This window comes from Sapajus apella, unplaced genomic scaffold, assembly GCF_009761245.1.
Source record: "Sapajus apella isolate SASKATOON/1434 unplaced genomic scaffold, GSC_monkey_1.0 scaffold5, whole genome shotgun sequence".
Lineage (NCBI taxonomy): Eukaryota > Metazoa > Chordata > Mammalia > Primates > Cebidae > Sapajus > Sapajus apella.
The window spans coordinates 171,702-192,026 of NW_022436945.1; the positions used below are offsets into that span (position 1 = coordinate 171,702).

General features: G+C 41.4%; 1 protein-coding gene across 3 annotated transcripts in view; it reads right to left on the minus strand.

The window, feature by feature from the left end:
• The window catches only part of CLNK (cytokine dependent hematopoietic cell linker), a 198,974-nt gene that overhangs the window by 12,131 nt on the left and 166,518 nt on the right, over positions 1-20,325 (minus strand). For all 3 annotated transcript variants that reach the window (XM_032272622.1, XM_032272611.1, XM_032272617.1), the window contains 3 exons: positions 14,540-14,673; positions 9,406-9,483; positions 3,074-3,229 (listed from right to left, as the gene is read on the minus strand). In XM_032272622.1, the coding sequence (XP_032128513.1) occupies positions 3,074-3,229; positions 9,406-9,483; positions 14,540-14,673 (368 nt within the window). The remainder of the gene's footprint in view (positions 1-3,073; positions 3,230-9,405; positions 9,484-14,539; positions 14,674-20,325) is intronic.

Here is a 20,325-nt window from a genome sequence, read left to right on the forward strand (position 1 = left end):
GTATTATTAATGAATGCTTTAATTGATTCATTCTTTCGACTGTGGAAATGTATGTTCAACACATATATGAGAAAAACAATAAGGAATGCAAAGGAGGAGAAAATTCCAGATGAACACAGTAAGGAGCTTCTTAAAACAGACATTAGGTTCTCTAAGGGATCCTTGGTGACAATTATTAGAGCAGCTCATCTGGAGGCTGAGGGTCTAATCTGTGGCCTGCCGTAGGAGACACTCCTTATTTGCTAAGATAGGCAGTGAACCAGCTGACAGTCTGATTAAGCTATTAGGATATTATCACAGAGTCGCTCTACTACTACTTCTTTATTAGCAGACCGAAGTAGGGAATGTTCCAGAAAAAGAAAAAGCTGTAACTATGTTCAGGTCTCAGTTTCCTTGCTAGTAAATGGGGTTCATTAATGTCCTTTCCAGAGGTTTTTCAAGAACTCCATGTGAGAACAAGTTAAAAAGCATTTGGCCTAATGGCCTGGCACATGTAAAGGCATACCACGTCCACATCCTCTATTATCTAAGGAAGAGAAACCCTTAAACCCAAGCATTTAAGAATTATATAATGATTTCCTGGCTGGGAGTGGTGGCTCATGCCTGTAATCCCAGCACTCTGGGAGGCTGAGGCGGGTGGATCACACGAGGTCAGGAGTTCGAGACCAGCCTTACCAACATGGAGAAACCCCATCTCTACTAAAAATATAAAATTAGCTGGGTGTGGTGGTGCACACCTGTAATCCCAGCTACTCAGGAGGCTGAGGCAGGAGAATCTCTTGAACCCAGGAGTCGAGATTGTGCCATTGCAGTCCAGCCTGGGAAACAAGAGCAAGACTCCATTTCAAAAAATAAATAAGAATTATATAATGCTTGCCTAAAGATGAGAAATTCTATGAGCTGGGAGAAGATAAAGAAGGATAAAGGGACATTGAGCTGGAAAGTCCATTACCATAGGTATCTAGGGGGACTATATCCTAGTTATTTAAATGACTCAGTAATAGTTATAAAAATATAACATAATTATCATGGACTTGATAGGTCCCAGGCACTGTCGTAAGTGTTTGACATTCATTAACGTGCCAATCCTCTTCACAAAATGAACTGGCCACTTCTCAATTTCGTGTTAACATAGCACTTTCTTAATGTGGTTGTGCCTGGTAGATTTATGTATTAATCTAGTGATTCCCTCATGCACTTGTTCATGTCACAGTGTTCCTGGGCTGTAGTAAAGGATGGTAAACTGACCCCATGGTCGTTTCACTGGTGCTGACTACTCTCTGAGTCTCAAAAGAGTGCTCTGAGTCAGACACGGGATTTAAGCTAGAATCTACGCAGCTTGCGAATCGATTTCACACACATGCCTACCTGAAGCGTGTTGGCAGCCCCGGCAATGTGCCCTGTTTTGTTATCTGCTGAAAAATAATCGGTATCTGTGTGAAAGCTCTGGTTTTATCCTGTGTTAGTTTGTCAAGGCTACCATAACTAAGCACTGCAGACGAGGTGGCTTAAACAACAGAACTTTCTTTCTTCACAGTTCTCAAGGCTGAAGTCCTAAGATCAAGGTGCTAGAAGGCTGCTTTCTCCTGCGGCCTCTCTCCTTGGTTTGCACATGGTCGTCTCTTCCCAGTGTCCTCACGTGGTCCCCCCTGTGTGCATGTCTGCTTCCTAATCTCCTCTTGTCATAAGGACATCAGTCATATTGGATTAGGATGCGTTCCAATAACCTCATCTGACCTTCATGAGGTTATGACCTCTTTCAAGGCTCTATTTTCAATTACAGTCACATTCTGGGCTACCGGGGGTTAGGACTTCCATGTGTAGGTTTTCTGGAGTGAGAGAGACACGATTCCGTCCATAACTACGCACATCCACAGACAAAACTGCGACCTGGAGATGTTAAACGGGAATCACTAAATTACTGAAGTCTAGGCTTTAAAAGAACATTTACGTTTGAGGAAATTAAAGCCCAGAGAAGCTAAGTCACTGCCTGAGCTCACATCCTTAGATACGGTGACTCGTAACTCCATTTCTTCTTTCCTTTACCCCTTCCTTTATCAACAGAAGAGTTGCAAGAGCAGCCTGTCCTTCCCCCTCCCGTTAGTGCCCGTGTATCTTTGGCCATTTATTTAATTTTCCGAGCCTCAATTTTCCTACATCTAAGATAGGAAAATTCATGACATCAAAGAGTTGTTGAGGATTAAAACAAGTAATGCTAGCCAGGCACAGTGGCTCATGCCTGTAATCCCAGCACTTTGGGAGGCCGAGGCAGGTGGATCATCTGAGGTCAGGAGTTCAAGACCCAGCCTGACCAACACGGTGAAACCCCATGTCTACTAAAAAAAATACAAAAATTAGCCAGGTGTGGTGGTGCATGCCTGTAATTCTGGCCACTCAGAGGCTGAGGGAGGAGAATCACTTGAACCTGGGAGGAGGAGGTTGCAGTGAGCCGAGATTGTGCCACTGCACTCCAGCCTGGGTGACAGAGTGTGACTCTGTCTCAAAAAAAAAAAAAAAAATGCAGATAGACTAGGCCTGGCATATACACTTTTTAGTGAAAATTTCCCCTTTCTTGTGGATTGATTTATATGTTATTCACAAATATTTTACTTGATTCATTCTTTCACCCCCCACCAGCAGATGTGTACTGAGAACAGGCACGTTCAACATAGCCGAAATGCTGTGTCTGAGTTCACATTTATTTTGGGGACACAAATCCATAGATAAGGAATTCCAACAGACATCAGAAATGTCTGCAGTGGGCAGTTCAGTGCTGAGGAGGAAAAGGAACCTGGCATTAGTATTTGCTCCCCTGAAGGTTTTCCTGGGAGGCAGAGTTTAGATGTGTCTTATAGAATGAGTTTCTTTAACAGGCAAAGCAGGGGATGAGGTGCATGAAATGGTCAGAACTGGCCGCTGGCCTGGTGGGCCAAAGTGTAAGACATGTGCAGATGTTCGTGGAAGGGGAGGGGAGGTCAGCCTACATCCCCCTCCTCCAGGGCAACATCTCCCAAACTCTTCCTTTATTTCTTGCACTTAGCCTGGAACAGGAAGGCAGTTAAGTTAGACCCACCTCGTCTCCTCTGAGTCCTGTCCCCAGGGCAAACTGCTGATTCCTCTCCAGGAAGCGGATTTTTACATTGTAGACTTTGTTCCCATTAAACACAACCAAAACATAGGGCTCTTCCTTGGATTTTGTGGAACAATCTCGGACCAAGAAAGTACCATCCTGAGGCAGAAAGAGTACCAGTCATCTTTTCAGGCATGCCAGCATTCTGCCCTTGTAATGGTGGCAACAATGATGTTTGCATGTATGAGATTCCCAGATGGATTTAGTTTTCAGTAAACCACAATTCAGTAAGTTTTTACCGAGTGTCTGCATGTCTAAGGGTTCTTGTCATTTTCTGAGATGTGTAGCAGTTGGATCTTGAGACTCTCTTCTTGAAAATCTTTCATCAAGACTAGGGGGTGGTGGCTCACGGCTGTAATGCCAGCACTTTGGGAGGCCAAGGATCACCTGAGGTCAGGAGTTCAAGACCAGCCTGGCCAACATGGAAAAATCCCATCTCTATTAAAAATACAAAAGTCAGCAGGGCGTGGTAATGGGCTCCTGTAATCCTAGCTACTCAGGAGGCTGAGGCAGGAGGATCACTTGAACCCAGGAGGCAGATATTGCAGTGAGCTGAGATTGCACCACTGCACTTTAGCCTAGGGGATAGAGCGGGACTCTGGTTAAAAAAAAAAAAAAGTCTTTCATTATCTCCTACTGACCTGGGCACAGTGCCCATGAACTTAGCATGACCAACCTATCTTGCAGTTTGATCTCTCATTGCTCCTGCAGCCTCCTGCTCCTGGCTCCTGGCTCCAGCCAAGCCATCATTTCCCAAAGGCACCATCTGATTTGAGACTCCCAGATTTTGCATGATGTATTAGTCTGTTTTCACATTGCTATAAAGAAATGTCTGAGACTGGATAATTTATAAAGGAAAGAGGTTTAATTGACTCACAGTTCCATATGGCTGGGGAGGCCTCAGGAAACATAATCACATGGAAGGCGAAGGGGAAGCAAACTTGGACCTTCTCACATGGCAGCAGGAGAGTAGAGTGAGGAGTGAAGGGAGAAGAGCCCCTTATAAAACCATTAGATCTCATGAGAACTCACTCACTAGAACAGCATGGGGAAAACTGTCCCCATGATCCAGTCGCCCCCACCAGGTCTCTCCCTAGACACATGGCAATTATGGGGATCACAATTCAAGATGAGATTTGTGTAGGATCACAAAGCATGTCACATGTGCTACTTCTTCTGCATGGAAAAGCCCTTCTTCTGGCCCCTTCTTGATATATTCATCTCTGAATGTTCACATATTTCCTCTTCTGCCTGATGCTTGGGTATTATTCTAAAGACAGTGAGAGCCACTGCAGGCTTTGAGCAGAAGAAGTTTTACCTAATAAATTGGACTTCTGTGTGGAAAGATGTCTATGCAAGATTAAGGTTCCTGAAAGAGACGTGGGGCTTCTAAGTCATGGATATGAAACTGAGTGGAGAGATCCTGTATGGGAGGAGGTATTGTAGCCTAAGTTGAGGTGAAGGTGAGTACAGGGCAAAAAAGCGGAGACAGAAAAGACCTGGAAATATCTGAAAGATGAAGGAAGACCAGGAGATTCAGAGTGACAGAAGTCAAGACGTGGCCGGGCGCGGTGGCTCAAGCCTGTAATCCCAGCACTTTGGGAGGCCGAGGCGGGTGGATCACAAGGTCAAGAGATCGAGACCATCCTGGTCAACACGGTGAAACCCCGTCTCTACTAAAACTACAAAAAATTAGCTGGGCATGGTGGTGCGTGCCTGTAATCCCAGCTACTCAGGAGGTTGAGGCAGGAGAATTGCCGGAACCCGGGAGGCGGAGGTTGCGGTGAGCCGAGATTGCGCCATTGCACTCCAGCCTGGGTAACAAGAGTGAAACTCTGTCTCAAAAAAAAAAAAAAAAAAAAAAAAAGAAGTCAAGACGTGGAGATTGACGGTTTCCAAAAGCAGGTCAACAGTGTCAAATGGTCCAAGAGCTGAGAACAGGATATCGATTAGAAATAATTTTTACACTCCAGGGAAGAATTCAGAATGATACTAAGATCTGGTTGTAAAAGAGTGAGAAACGGAGCAGTCCTCCTGAATGTAAACACACCTACCAGGCTTAGTTTTGTGGTTACACTGTGTCATTTACATGATGAAGAACACTGAAAAATCTGTAAGTATAATTGTATGTATTGTATAGAGGGTTATAAGTGATCTATGAGGAATAAATAGAGGCCAAATGAGATGGCTTATGCCTGTAATCCCAAAACTTTGGGAGGCTGAGGTGGGTGGATCACTCAACGTCAGGAGTTTGAGACCAGCATGGCCAAGATGGTGAAACCTCATCTCTACTAAAAATGCAAAAGTTAGCCAGGCGTGGTGGCATGTGCCTGTAATCCTAGCTACTCTAGAGGCTGAAGCAGGAGAATCTCTTGAACCCAGGAGGCAGAGATTGCAGTGAGCCAAGATCACGCCACTGCATTCCAGCCTGGGAAACAGAATGAGACCCTGTCTCAAAAAGAAAAAAAGAATAGATATGATAGATATAGATAAAATATAGAGTGATTTATGTCTATAATGAATTATAATTAGATTTTATAAAAGCTACATATAATTATATATTTCTATAATGAATATTTATAAATTTAGATATATAATAATGGTAATAATACTATGTAATGCAATATAACAATACTTTAAGTATACAAAATTTATAAAGAATACTGTAACATTATAGTGATGTTATGATGATACCGGCAGCTAAGGTGCATTGAGAATTGCCCTCAAGGTGCCAAGCACTTCACACACATTGTTTCATTTGCAGGTTCTTTTTTTTTTTTCTTTTGTGATATAGTCTTGTTCTTTCTCCCAGACTAGAGTTCAATGTTGTGATCTCAGCTCATTGCAACCTCCATCTCCCAGGTTCAAGTGATTCTCCTGCTCAGCCTCCTGAGTAGCTGGGATTACAGGTACAAGCCACCACGCCCAGCTAATTTTTGTATTTTTAGTAGAGAAGGGGTTTCTCCATGTTGGCCGGGCTGGTCTCAAACTCCTGACCTCAGGTGATCCACCCACCTCGGCCTCCCAAAGTGCTGGGATTATAGGCATGAACCACCACACCTGGTCCATTTATAGGTTCTTTACATAAATGTTGGGTTCTTTATATAAACTTTGATAGAAGTATTTTAGTCTCATTTTACAGGTAAAGGAGTAAAGGTCTAAAGGCTTAAATGAATCCCCTAAAGCATCACAGTTACTAAATGGAATACTTCAAAACCAAGCCAAATTCTTACTCTTTAAATACACAAGCCTCTGAGTATATAAAGTAGGATGGAGGAAGTTTCTGGAACTTGTTCTACCTAAAATGTTTAGTCATAATTGAAGTCTGAATGTTCAAGCACAGAGCACTGCCAAAGATCAGAAAGAGAGAAGAGGCCAAAACTCATGGCCAATTTTTGGGTTTATCCTCTTAAACTTTGCAATGAATTTGTCAAAATAAATCTGAGTAATCCTGAAATTTAAATTAAATTATCTTTCATAAATGGGAAACACATTTTGACAGAACTGACTGAGACGAACAGAAAAGGAAAATATGAAGTCATTTAACTGAGATTTTATTTTCTTAATGTTTCTTGGGAAGAGGCAGAAACAGGCATACAGAAAGAGAGGAAGGGAGCATTTGCTGAGCGCCCAAATGCTACCAGAAAAACATCAGGTAACATGCATATTGCTTTTCCAGCACAGTCCTGGAAGCAGGTCTACTAAGAGTAGTTTTTCTGGAAAACAGGCTCTGTGAGTGCCATAGTGCACCGAGCACTGATTAGCCAAGAAGGAGAGCCAGGGTTGGAATCTACCATCACCAGGTTCACCACTCTACCACGGCATGGACAGATTCCCTGGAAGGAGAAAAGGAAGGTTCTCAAGGAGCTGCATCAGCCAAGCACCCAGGCTTTCCACCTGGGCTGTGAAAAGAACTGTGAGGGCTACTAAAGGCAGCTGGGATTTTGTGAAAAGCACACTGATCTTGAACACATGTTCTGCCGATTTATTTACTTTTCTGACCAACGAGTTGGCTTAGCCTCAGTTTCCTCATCTAGGAAATGGGATGTTCCATTTATCCCACGTATGTTCAAGATACTTTTTTAGCAATGGTATCATTTCCTACTGCTGCTATAACAAACAACCATGAAATTAGTGGCATAAAACACAAATGTATTCTCTTACAGTTCTGGAGGTCAGAAGTCAAACATGAGTTTTGCTGGGCTGGAATCAATAGGGAAGACTTTGTTTACATGACTTTTCCAGTTTTTAGAAGCCAACAAGATTCCTGGCTTGTGGCTCTCTCATTCATCTGACCTCCACTTTCATTATCATGTCCCTTCTCTGACTCTGACAAGGATCATTGTGATGACGTTGAGCCCACCCAGATAATGCCTGGTAACTTCCCCATCTCAAGATCCTTACCTTCATCACATCTGCAAAGTCCCCTTTTCTATGAAGGTGACATATTCATAGGTTCTGGGGATTAGGATGTGAACATCTTTGGAGGGGGCATGCTTCTGTTTATCATTGCAACTTATACATAAAATTTATTTACTTTTACAACATCAATTCTGGGAGGTAGGTTTTATTAAAATTTATTGTAGGCCTATCATTTATTCACTAATTAATTCATTCATTCATTTTGGGTTACCTCCATCAACAATGACCATTGTACTGGTTAGCTGGGGATATATTTTGATGTTGCAGCAGTCTGGAGACACTTTCTATAACTTCTAAGCAATTGCGTGTAGTTCTCTGCACATAGTCATTATTGGATAATTATTTGCTCTTTGGGATGATGATTGTGGTAGTCATTTGACCTGAGTATCAGTCTCCCAGTTCTCTTCTCCTTTCAGCCATCTGGTAAGTTTGCACTTCCACACCATTGAACTTAAGGTTGGTCATGTGACTTCCTTTGGTCAAAGATATATAAGCAGAAGTAAAATATGTTACTTCTGAGGGATGTGTTAAGAGCCAGAGTGTGGGCCAGGTGCAGTGGCTCACGCCTGTAATCCCAGCACTTTGGGAGGCTAAGGCAGGTGGATCACGAGTTCAGGAGTTCTATACCAGCCTGGCCAAGATGGTGAAACCCTGTCTCTACTAAAAATACAAAAAAATTAGCTGGGCATGGTGGTGGGTGCCTATAGTCCCAGCTACTTGGGAGGCTGTGGCAGGAGAATCACTTGAACCTGGGAAGTAGAGGTTACAGTGAGCTGAGATCACATCACTGCACTCCAGCCTGGGCCCCAGAGCAAGACTCTGCCTCAAAAAAAAAAAAAAAAAAAAAAAAAAAAGAAAAGAAAAGAAAGAGCCAGTGTGTGAAGGTGGAAGCCCACCATTGAGATGGAGCCCCCAGCAGCCTAAGTTTATCCACTCAAACCCATCCTGAACATGGTATGCAAGCAAAAAATAAAGTGTCATTATGTTAAGCAACTGAGATCATGAGGTCATGGGGTTGTTGCTGCAGCATAACCTGTTACATCCTGACTATTGCAGGCTTCACAATCCCTGCTCCTTTCTTGAAGAAGTGAGACATAAAGACCCAACAGTACCTTGGGCAAACCTTGATTAAGAAGATAAACGTTGAAGAAAGCAGAAGGAAGCCCCTTCTATTGTGACCTCTATAGCCCAGTTTCCATATTTCGTGTAGAAAATAGTTCCTTAGGGTTGATTTTACTATGTTTCATTTTGCAAATAACTAAATCTACATGGGAAGTTATTTAGAAACTTGACAAAGCCACACAGCTGATAATTAGCTCTGCCAACCCTAAGGTCTGCAACTCTCCATGTTGTTTTATTTTTTATTTTGTTATTTTATTTTATTTATTTTTGAGACAGTGTCTCACTCTGCTGCCAGGGCTGGAGTGCAGTGGCACAATCTTGGCTCACTGCAACTTCCACCTCCCTGGTGGAATCAAGCGATTCTCATGTCTCAGCCTCCTGAGTAGCTTGGGTTACAGGTCATGCCACCACACCTGGCTAATTATTTTTTGTATTTTTAGTAGAGATGGGGTTTCACCATGTTGGCCAGGCTGGTCTCAAACTCCTGACCTCAAATGATACACCTACCTCGGCCTCCCAAAGTGCTAGGATTACAGGTATGAGCCACTGCATCAGGCCTGAAACTGTCCATGTTAAATGCTCTTTTCAACTGCAACCTCCCAGCATTGAGAAATGCAGGGTGATGCAGGAAATGCTACATTGAAGCTGTTGCTTGTTACATCTTGCAACCCATGAGCAGAAAACCATAAGATGCCTATAGAAACAACGATGGGCCATGTAGAAGACATTACCTTGTTCTCCTTCATTAATGCCTCTTCCACTTCCTGGCGACTGTATTCTCCAACGTACCATTCATTGTGCTGGATATCCTGCAGAACCGAATCAATAACAAATATTTTAGGGTTAAAAAGAAGTATAAATTATTGATTAATTAATTCAAAGTTTACTTTTATTCCACCAATGCCTAGTCATAGTTTAATTTATAGTAGATATTCAGCACCCAACATTTAGTCTCTGACCTGGAGAAGCCCACAGATGCTTAGGGCAGAGAGACATAGACAAAGTTACTATAGCTAGGGAGTTCTGAAGCCTATGAGAATCTGTTGAGAAAGATCCTTCAGCACCACCCTCAGAATAGATCATAAGCCCCCTATCTATCAGTGCTTTCTGAATCTTCAGCAACTGAGTCTTGTTGAGGTGGAAATGTGTATTGTTTGTGAAGCCTGTACTGCCCTCATCGCATACAAACAGCAGGGAGGGAGAAAGAGGTGCAGAAAGAGCTCAATCTCTGCCACTTCACCAGAGGCACAGTTGGCTGAGCTATGAATTGGGGTTCTAGTTTATCTAGCCTTCTCCCTGTGCCACACTGCTTTATTTTATATCAATATTAAATGATTTTAAATTCTTTTGATTGTAAAATCCAGACTAACTGGGAAAAGGAAGGGCAGTCAGGGAGCTGCATCATGGACTTGCAATTCCTTCACAGGGTTCTGAGGATCATAATATGAAATAACCCCCTTGCGAGGCCAGCATCTATAAGGTCCTTCCTTATATAGTAGCTTGTCGATCCATCCCTTCAACACTTCTTTGAAGTAGGCATGTCAGGTAGTATTAACCCTGGTTAAGATGGACAGTGAGGGTTCAGAAAGTCAACACCTGTCACATGGTTGGCGAGAGTTAAGTACGTGACATCACATCTTTGGTTTCTCATTTATTTGGAGTCTCTGGTCCACTGAAAAATAAACCTGATCCATCCAATACTGAGATTCTGATTCTATTCACATGAGAACACACTGATGTGAACAGCGTCTGGAAAGGTATGAGCTAGCTCTAACTCAACCCTGCAGCCTCACTTCCTGACACCCTATTTCAGACATGGGTCTGGCCAAAGTGCTTGTACTCCGGACACACACAGCTTCAGGAAAGACCAGAACTGGCCCTACTGCCTGGAATCCCTCCTTGTCCTCACCTCTGCCTACCCGGCTCAGCCATTCTTTTGCATCAAGATTGGGACCAAAAGTCACCTCTTTTTTTTTTTTTTTTTTAACTTGGAGTTTTGCTCTTGTTGCCCAGGCTGGAGTTCAATGGCACAATCTTGGCTCACTGCAACCTCTGCCTCCTGGGTTCAAGCAACTCTCCTGCCCCAGCCTCCCAAGTAGCTGGGATTACAGGCATGTACCGCCATGCCCAGGTAATTTTCACCATGTTGGTCAGGCTGTTCTCGAACTCCTGACTTCAGGTGATCCACATGCCTCGGCCTCCCACAGTGCTGGGATTGCAGGTGTGAGCCACAGTCCCCGGCCCAAAAGTCACCTCTTATTTGACCTATTCCCTACACCCAGGGGAGAGCTGGTGCTGAAAAAGTCCATGTCGGGGCCAGCTCTGCTTCACTCCCCAAAGGCATGTGACAACCTCTAGAGATAAAGGAAGCCTAGGAACCCCATCTCCCCACTGAAGGCGGAGCTGTCTGAGCTTGGAGTGGTCTGCTGATTCCAGGTGGACTCTTGGCCAATCCATGGACATGGCAGAGATCAGTCACGGTGCATTTCATCTACTCTTTTTATTTATTTGTCCAAGTTGGAAGACGTTTCGAGATTAGACCTGTGTTCCTCCAAGTGTGGTCATGAGGGATGACTGGTGAGTTTAGCTGGTGCTCAGAAACTGAATTATGTTATCTCCACATCACTTGGGGGAAGGAAGTCCCCTTCAAATTCTCTTTCTAGCCCCCTGAATAATTCAAAAGGGAATTTTCATTTTGGTTCTAATATGTCCTTAATATCTCTCTGACATTTCAAATCACTTCTTTAACAGAAGAAGAGCAATCCTTATGGTGACAGCTACTAGCAGGTAACAGAATCCTGCTACAATTTAATAGCTTGTTTTGTTTGCATTGCAATTACTTTTTTTAAAATGTAAGCAAAAATATCGTAAACCAAAAATAAAATTCTAAGGCTGCCCCAACCATCTGAATGGACTTCCTCCTCTGCCAGGGCATTGTTAAAATTTAACCTGCTAGACTAGTTTGGGTCATGACGGGAAGTAGGGGTCAAACATGCCTCATTATACCTCTCCAGCAGTAACATCAACACAGACTTTAAGTCTAATAAGAAGCATTTACAATCTCTTCTCTCTGAAGCCTGCTACCAGAAGGCTTCATCTGTACAATAAGAACTTCGGTCTCCACAATCCCTTAACTGATAATTAGCCCTCTATCTATCAGTGACATTCCCTTTCTATTGATCCCAGGTCTTCAGCTAAACTCAACCAATTGTTACCCAGAAAATTTTGAAATTTACCTATAACCTGGAAGGCCCTACTTCGAGCTGTCCCACCTTTCTGGACCGTAACAGTATATTTATTAAACGTAATCCCAGCACTTTGGGAGGCCGACGCAGGCAGATCACCTGAGGTCAGGATTTCGAGACCAGCCTGGCCAACATGGAGAAACCCCATCTCTACTAAAAATACAAAAATTAGCTGGGCATAGTGGGGTGCTCTTGTAATCCCAGCTACTAGGGAGGCTGAGGCAAGAGAATCACTTGAACCTGGTAGGCAGAGGTTGCAGTGAGCTGAGATTGCGCCACTGTGCTCCAGCCTGGGCAAAAAGAGCAAAACTCCATCTCAAAAAAAAAAAAATGTATTTGATTGGAGTCTCCTATCTCCCTAAAAAGTATAAAACCAAACTGCACCCTGACCACCTTGGGCACAGGTTCTCAGGATCTCAGCGTCTCTGGAGGGCTGTGTCATGGGCCACGGTCACTCATATTTGGCTCAGAATATATCTCTTCAAATATTTTCCAGAAATTGACTCTTTCATCAACAATGTAATAAGATTTACCATTTTAACCATTTTTAGGTGTATCAGTCAGTGGCATTAATTACATTCACATTGCTTCACAGCCATTGCTACTATCCAAGTCCAAAAGCTTTTAATGACTCTAAACTGGAATGCTGTATCCATTAAACAATAACTCTCCATTACCTGACCTTCGTCCTCAGAGCCCAGGTAAAGCATTCTATCTTCTGTCTCTATGAATTTGCCTATTCTAGGTACCTTGTATAAGTGGAATCACATATTTGTCTTCCGAGTCTGACTTATTTCACTCAGCATAATGTTTCCAAGGTTCTTGCATATTGTATTACACATTAGAATTTTATTTCTTGTTAGAGCTAAATACTGTTTCATTGTGTGCGTATACCATTTTGTTTATCCATTCATCTGTCAATGGACATACAGGTTCTTTCCATCTGTTGTCTATTGTAAATAATGTAATGAACATGGCTATACAAATATATGAGCGTCGGCTTTTAATTCTTTTGGGCATACACTAAGGAATGGAATTACTTCCAAAGTCACTTTCTATGATGTACAATACTGGTTTTTAAAAAAACTAACCTGAGTAGTGGTATAAAGTGAAAACAGGTCAACTTAAAGAGTATTAAGTAAATGTTTTTACTGATAGTGCATAGATATGGCACAAATCATAAAAGTATTTTCAAATAGCTGAAATCAGGGAAATCCTGATGTGGTCCAAGCCTGTGTCATGTCTATGAGGAATCTGGGACCTGGGAGGGAGTGTGATCTTGTGTAGATCTCTAGTTAGAACCAAGAGATCCCCATGTTTATGAAGAAGATGACAGAGCAAAAGGAAGTTGAGTGCATGACAAGGGGCAATAAATAAAGGATGTGTAATTTTTGTGTGTGCGTGATGAAGTCTAGCTCTGTTGCCCAGGCTGGAGTACAGTGGAATGATCTCTCTCAGCTCACTGCAACCTCCGCCTCCCAGGTTCAAGTGATTCTCCTGCCTCAGCCGCCCAAGTAGCTGGGATTCAGGTGCCTGGCACCATGCCTGGCTAATTTTTGTATTTTTAGTAGAGACAGAGTTTCGCCATGTTGGTCAGGTTGGTTTCGAACTCCTGACCTTAGGTGATCCACCTGCCTCAACCTCCCAAAGTGCTGGGATTATAGGTGTGAGCAATTGTGCCTGGCCAGAATGTGAAAATATTTTTCAGGGTCGAATTTCAGATTATGAGACCCCTTTTAGAATTAGGTAGAAATTAATATGAATATAAGGACAACAACAGAGCTTTAGGATACTGTAGGAATTTACCAGAGATATCCTGTACACCCTGCCTCTGCTTAGAAACCTTCAAAAGCTCTGTAGCAGGACAGTGAGTAATAGCAGGATATGGGATGGATACCTGGAAAAGGCACATCCTCTGGGGCTTTACAGTGAAAGACTTTAATAAGTAGCATCCCAAGGTGATGGGGTAAAAGCGTACAAAATACAGTGAAAGGTTTATCCCCCTATCATAGGATAATGTAAGTGAAAAATGGTCCAAAAATAACCAATTGCAGGGAAGGAGCATATTTTAGAAAGAGACCAGAAAATAGATGAGGGACACACAAGAACACATCTGTAACCATTTGCATCTCCCCCTTCTTTACATCTCCATTGAGGTAGGGACCATAACCTCTACCACATTGTCTGGCACATAATAACTGCTCAACTAATGGTTGCTGAACTGTTCAACTGAAATGAGTACGTCATACACAAATTTTTTGCTGGAAAAAAAATTGCAACCTGTAAATCCCAGTTAATCCCCCATAAGATTATTGGACAGTCAGTAAACATAAAACACATGTCTAAATATCTGTATTTTTGGATTAATTTTTTAAAAATACTTTAGAATCTGGAAACATGCCAGTCAAAGAATCTGGTGAGAGACCAATGTAGTATGTTATACAGCAACGTATTTAAAGATATTAAAATACTTTAAAAATATTAAAACCCAGTAATATACAGCCAGACAGGAAAAAGTTAAAGTCCGACATAAATAATCTCCTTTTGGGCACTGTTCAGGAAAGCTCTATTTAGATGCCAAGTACATCTAGAAGAACTTGGCAGAGATATGTCTGCTTACCTTTCTATCAGACCTTTCGGGGAAAGGCAGCCTCCAGCTTCTGTATTTATAGGGCGGAACATTTTCATGAGGGGTGCAGCTGGCTGGAGACTGGCATCTGTGAGGAGAACAGGACTGCATGCCTCCTCTATGATCTGGAAAGGTTAAATTCACATTTCAGTGTGATTTTGTGACTGGTGCAGACTGTCCCCCACCTCCAAAAAGGAGCTGGAACCCTTTGCTTCTTCCTATATCTGTGAGGACCTTCTCGGTCTACACCACCAACAGCTCATTCAGTGATGGTAATTCTCTCTGTTTTGTTCTCTGGCTGTAGCTTTGCCCTTCCCTCTCTTTTTCCTTAGGGCACTGAGTCATCTTTTCAAAATGTAATTCTGAGCTGGGCATGGTGGCTGATGCCTGTAATCCCAGCACTTTGGGAGGAAGAGATGGGCGGATCACCTGAGGTCAGGAGTTCAAGAGCAGCCTGGCCAACATGGTGAAATGCCATCTCTATTAAAAATACAAAAATTAGCTGGACATGGTAGAGCACTCTTCAGGCTGAGGCAAGAGAGTCACTTGAACCTGGGAGGCAGAGGTTGCAGTGAGCCTAGATCGAGCCACTGCACTCCAGCCTGGGCAACAGAGTGAGAAAAATACACACACACACACACACACACACACACACACACACACACACACACACGGAATTCTGACTTTGCCACTCCCCTGGTAAAATTTCTGACATGATTTCCTTTCCACCTGGAAGAAAATATAAATGTTTTCCTTCTGTCCATAAGGCTCTGAATGAACTGTCTAGTCACGTTTCTCCATCGGCATCCTCATTTCTCCTCCAATTGTCTATTCTGTTCTGTATGTAATGAACTCTGTTCATTTTCTTAAACATCAATAGTTCGTTCCCTATTTTGGGAACACCATTTTTTTTCAACTTGAAAGAATAACTTTAAAAAATGAAACATCATATTTTTTAACCTAAAAGAATGACTGACAAACTATCGTTATTCTGAGTTGGATATTTGACAGATATGTTACTAAAAATCAACAAAGTGAGCCTGTCACTTCATGGAAAACAAGGGGCAGTATCTGTTACTGATTATAAAATCAGATTTTGCAAGTGCAACCTGGAATTTGAGGAATTTTGTATCTGTCACTGTTACATTTACACTTTTCTGATGTGGTAGGTGGTGCAAACGTGATTTTAAAAATGTATTACATAAAGGGCCGGCGTGGTGGCTCACGCCTGTAATCTCAGCACATTGGGAGGCCAAGGTGGGCAGATTACTAGGTCAGGAGTTCGAGACCAGCCTGAACAACATGGTGAAACTCTGTCTCTACTAAAAACACAAAATTAGCTGGGTATGGTGGTACATGCCTGTAATCCCAGCTACTTGAGAGGCTGAGGCAGAAGAATTGCTTGAACCTGGGAGACAGAGGTTACAGTGAGCTGAGATCATGCTACAGCACTCTAGCCTGGGCAACAAGAGCAAAACTCCATCTCAAAGAAAAAAAATACATAATGACATATATCAACAGTGGAAGACCTGTGTATGTCTATTATCCATTATTTTCCAAGAAATCAATGCATGACGCTGCACAATCCTGCCGGTGTAAAAGATAAATTCAAGTACAAGATAGACCAAGGGATTTTAAAGTAGCAGAATATAAGAAGTTCATTGATAGGGCTTTGATTTCACATGACAGCTAAGCTTTAAAATACTTCCACTTGTCAAATGTTAATGTGGTATTCTCTCTATCCTCAATCAAAATAACTTATTTTCATTGCATGTCTTTCCAGTCAATAATAATAAAAAATATTTTTTTTTGAAATTTAGACCACAAACATGGAGTGAAGTATAAGAAGGAATACCAAGAAAAACATCTGTAAATGTATTGGTAATTTTAAGCAAGGAGTAACTATTAAAAAAAATCATAAAACCTTGAGGATATACAAACATTATGTAAGTAAAATACAGGCAAAAATAACATATGAAATGGAAAAGATGTAATCAGAATGAATACAGAATTATAAGCTTTTTAGTTGTAGTTCATTCTAAAAAACATCACCAAAGTTACGGTCATGGTTATCAACTGAACAAGAACTTTGAAAGGATGGTTTTTTTTTGATCCAGTAAATTTTTGAGATGAAATATTAATTAGACATTAGCAAATACATGCCATTTTCCATAATATTTAGATTATATAGGCACTTATTCTGCTTCTTGTAATCAAAAAAGCCAAAATTATCTACAAGTTTACTAAGAAGAACAGTACTTCTGATACATTGACGACAATTTTATTCTAATGAGAGCAAGGATTGTAGCTTTTTTTTTTCCCTCTGAAATGGAGTTTTGCTCTTTTTTTTTTTTTTTTTAAGTCTCGCCCTGTCACCAGGCTAGAGTGCAGTGGCGTGATCTCGGCTCACTGCAACCTCTGCCTCCTGAGTTCAAGCAATTTTCCTGCCTCAGCCTCCTGAGGAGCTGGGACTACAGGTGTGTGCCACCATGCCCAGCTAATTTTTGTATTTTTTAGAGAGAAGGAATTTCACCATGTTGGCCAGGATGGTCTCGATCTCTTGACCTCGTAATCCGCCTGCCTCAGCCTCCCAAAGTGCTGGAATTACAGGCATGAGCCACTGCTCAAGGCCGAGTTTTGTTCTTGTTGCCCCGGCTGGAGTACAGTGGCAGAATCTTGGCTCACTGCAACCTCTTCCTCCCAGGTTCAAGCAATTCTCCTGCCTCAGCCTCCCAAGTAGCTAGAATTACAGGTGCCTGCTGCCACACCCAGCTAATTTTTGTATTTTTAGTAGAGTCAGTGTTTCCCAATGTTGGCCAGGCTGGTCTTGAACTCCTAACCTCAGGTTATCTGCCCACCTCAGCCTTCCAAAGTGCTGGGATTATAGGCATGAGCCACCATACCTGGCCAGGATTGTAGCTTTTAATGTTGGGCCTAAGGATTTTTGTTATGAGGGCGTATTTATATCAAAATATTTGTTGCAGAAAACTGTTTGATCACTTAAAGTTTAAATTATCTTAATTGTGGTTAGTTAATTTCACCTGCCGATTTCTATTTTTAAGTGGGAATAAAACTAGAGCTATTCCAAGTTTTAAAATGTTATTTTATAAATAAAAAAGTTTAACCTTCAAACACAGTGAAGAATTCACACCTTCAGCATTCTAAGTTTTTTGTATTGTTTGAAAAGAAAATATGAATTTCAGACTTAAAATTTTAGCATGCCATTATTAAAAAATATTTAGGGTAACCAAAAGAAGACTAATATTGGAATATATAACTTCTAAGAAAAAGAAAGAAAGGAAAATAAAGGAGAGATGAACCCAGTATATGGCAGGACAAAAAAAAAAAAATACAAAGCAGTACAAATAGGAGGCACAACATAATAGAAAAACAGACTCCAAAATATCAGTAATCACAATAAATATCAAAGGTGCAAACTTAGCGTTTAAAAATCAGATACAGATTGATTTAAAAATTCCAGTTATGTGCTAATTGTACTTCTGACATATAATGACACAGAGAGTGAACGGATGGAGACCTGTATACCAGGCAGATCCTAACCAAGAGGAAGACAACAGAGCTATGCTAATACACAATAAAATTGACTTAAGAGTTATTTAAATGGCCGTAATTAACTTTCCAACATGGATTGAAAAAATAGGAACATACCCAAGAGGAGAAAATAATCATTTTCAGTATTTCCTATCACTTAAATGGTGTTGCATACATAATAATGTTCAGTGATTATGAATTTGTCATGATATTGTGGCAACTGATTTACTCTTTTTTAACCTTCAGTGTCTTGCTTGGATATTTTAAAAGTCCTACTTTAAAAAGGGAATTTGGAAACAGCTACACATCTGTAGTTTGTTCAGAGAATGACTTAAAACAAAACAGAACAAAGAAACAGAAACAAGTTTGCCAGGTAATTTTTCCCTGAAAGCCTGGTTGGATCTTTGTTGAAAGAATGAATGAAATTCTGACTATGTAACTGGCTGTAAGTATTTAGTAGATTTTGTTTTAAAGTAATCGAGGCTGTTCATCTTTGGAAATTTTATTCTTAAATAAAACATTACGTTTAAGTTTTATAACCCCAGGAAACAGTACTCTCCTAACATGGAGAATGGAAGGTCACAGAAATGAAGCCACAAGCTAAGGGGAAGAACAGTGGGAACGGCACAGTGTAGGTGCACAATAAATTTGAGGGAGAGTAGCCTAATAAAAAAGACATGGGTTGAAAAACCACACTGATATCAATAATTGCTAATATTTAAAATTCTTATGTGTTATAGATTAAGCTCTTAGCAAAATGTCTGATCATATAATCACTCATCAAGGCTAGCTGTGAGTGTTGCTTATGTTACTAGGGAAGCACAGCTCTAGACTTCCCTGTTGTAACTTATAATAAAGCATTTTATTTTAAGCAGCTTGTCCATATTTATTAGAAAAATTTAATTACCTTTATATGTGATTTAAAAAATAATTTTATAAGAAAAAGAGCCACCCATTTTAAAGCAAAAATAAATCATTAGTGAACAAAAACTAAAAATAGAAAGAGAAAAGAAAACAGATGATTGACAACCCCAGACTTAGGAAATAACGTTGTTACTACTTTGGAATCTAACCACAACTGGAGCCTCTTCCAACATGTCAAAATATCTTTTTCTGTCCTGAGATCCACTTCCTTGGGATCCTAATAATTTAACTTGAATTAATTTACGAGAGAATGGAGGCAAATCTGTTTATCAGGTTGTAACTGAACAAGAATAACTGAACTTTCCCAAAATTATTTTCTCATTTGTAAAATAAGTATAATAACATGTAAAACTACAGAGGTATAAATTTTACTCTGCTGTATGAATGCCCATACCTGGTGCATTAGAGAGCCCATTAGACCAATAATTCTAGGAGTGTAGACCGTGTTGTTTTCTGCTCACTTAACATCACCAAGTACTGGTGATTCAGGAATGAATTTGTGCCCAGTAAGATGAGTATGGGTTCTGTAGCTGGTGGAGGAACATCGCATGGGTGCTTAAGCACTGGTTAAAAGAAAGTTGGGTGGTCTCCACTGTGTATTCTTGGGGCCCAGCCCAAGTTTTGGTACAAACCATGTTCTTGGTGGATGTTTGTTTACTGAAACAGGAATTAATGAAGACTCAAACATTTCCCCCATCTATCCCAGGCTTCTTTCAGTAACCTGTTTCCTCTGAGATAAGGTGAGATGAGCTGAGAGCAACCTAAGCAACCCCAGTACAAATGATCTACTTAACAGCCCTGGGACGCTTGACCGGACTCATGTCTGTGAAGGCCATTTGCATCACTCCATTCCATTATTCAATTGCTCTTTATTTTTTATTTGTGCATGATTTTATTTTATTTTATTTTATTTTTGAGACAGAGTCTCACTCTGTCACCCAGGCTGGAGTTTGGCTCACTGCCACCTCCACCTCCCAGGTTCACGTAATTCTCCTGCTTCAGCCTTCCGAGTAGCTGGGATTACAGGCACGCGTCACCATGCCTGGCTTATTTTTGGATTTTTAGCAGAGACGGGGTTTCTCCCGTGTTGGCCAGGCTGGTCTCCAACTCCTTATCTCAGGTGATCCTCCTGCCTCAGCCTCCCAAAGTTCTGGGATTATAGGTGTGAGCCACCATGCCCGGCCAATTTTATATTTCAAGTTAAGATTCTGGATTCCTCTCTAGGCTATGATTCTGCTTCCCCATCCCTGCAATGAAACCTCTATAAGTAATGCCCCTTCTGGGCCTGGTCAGCCCCTGGA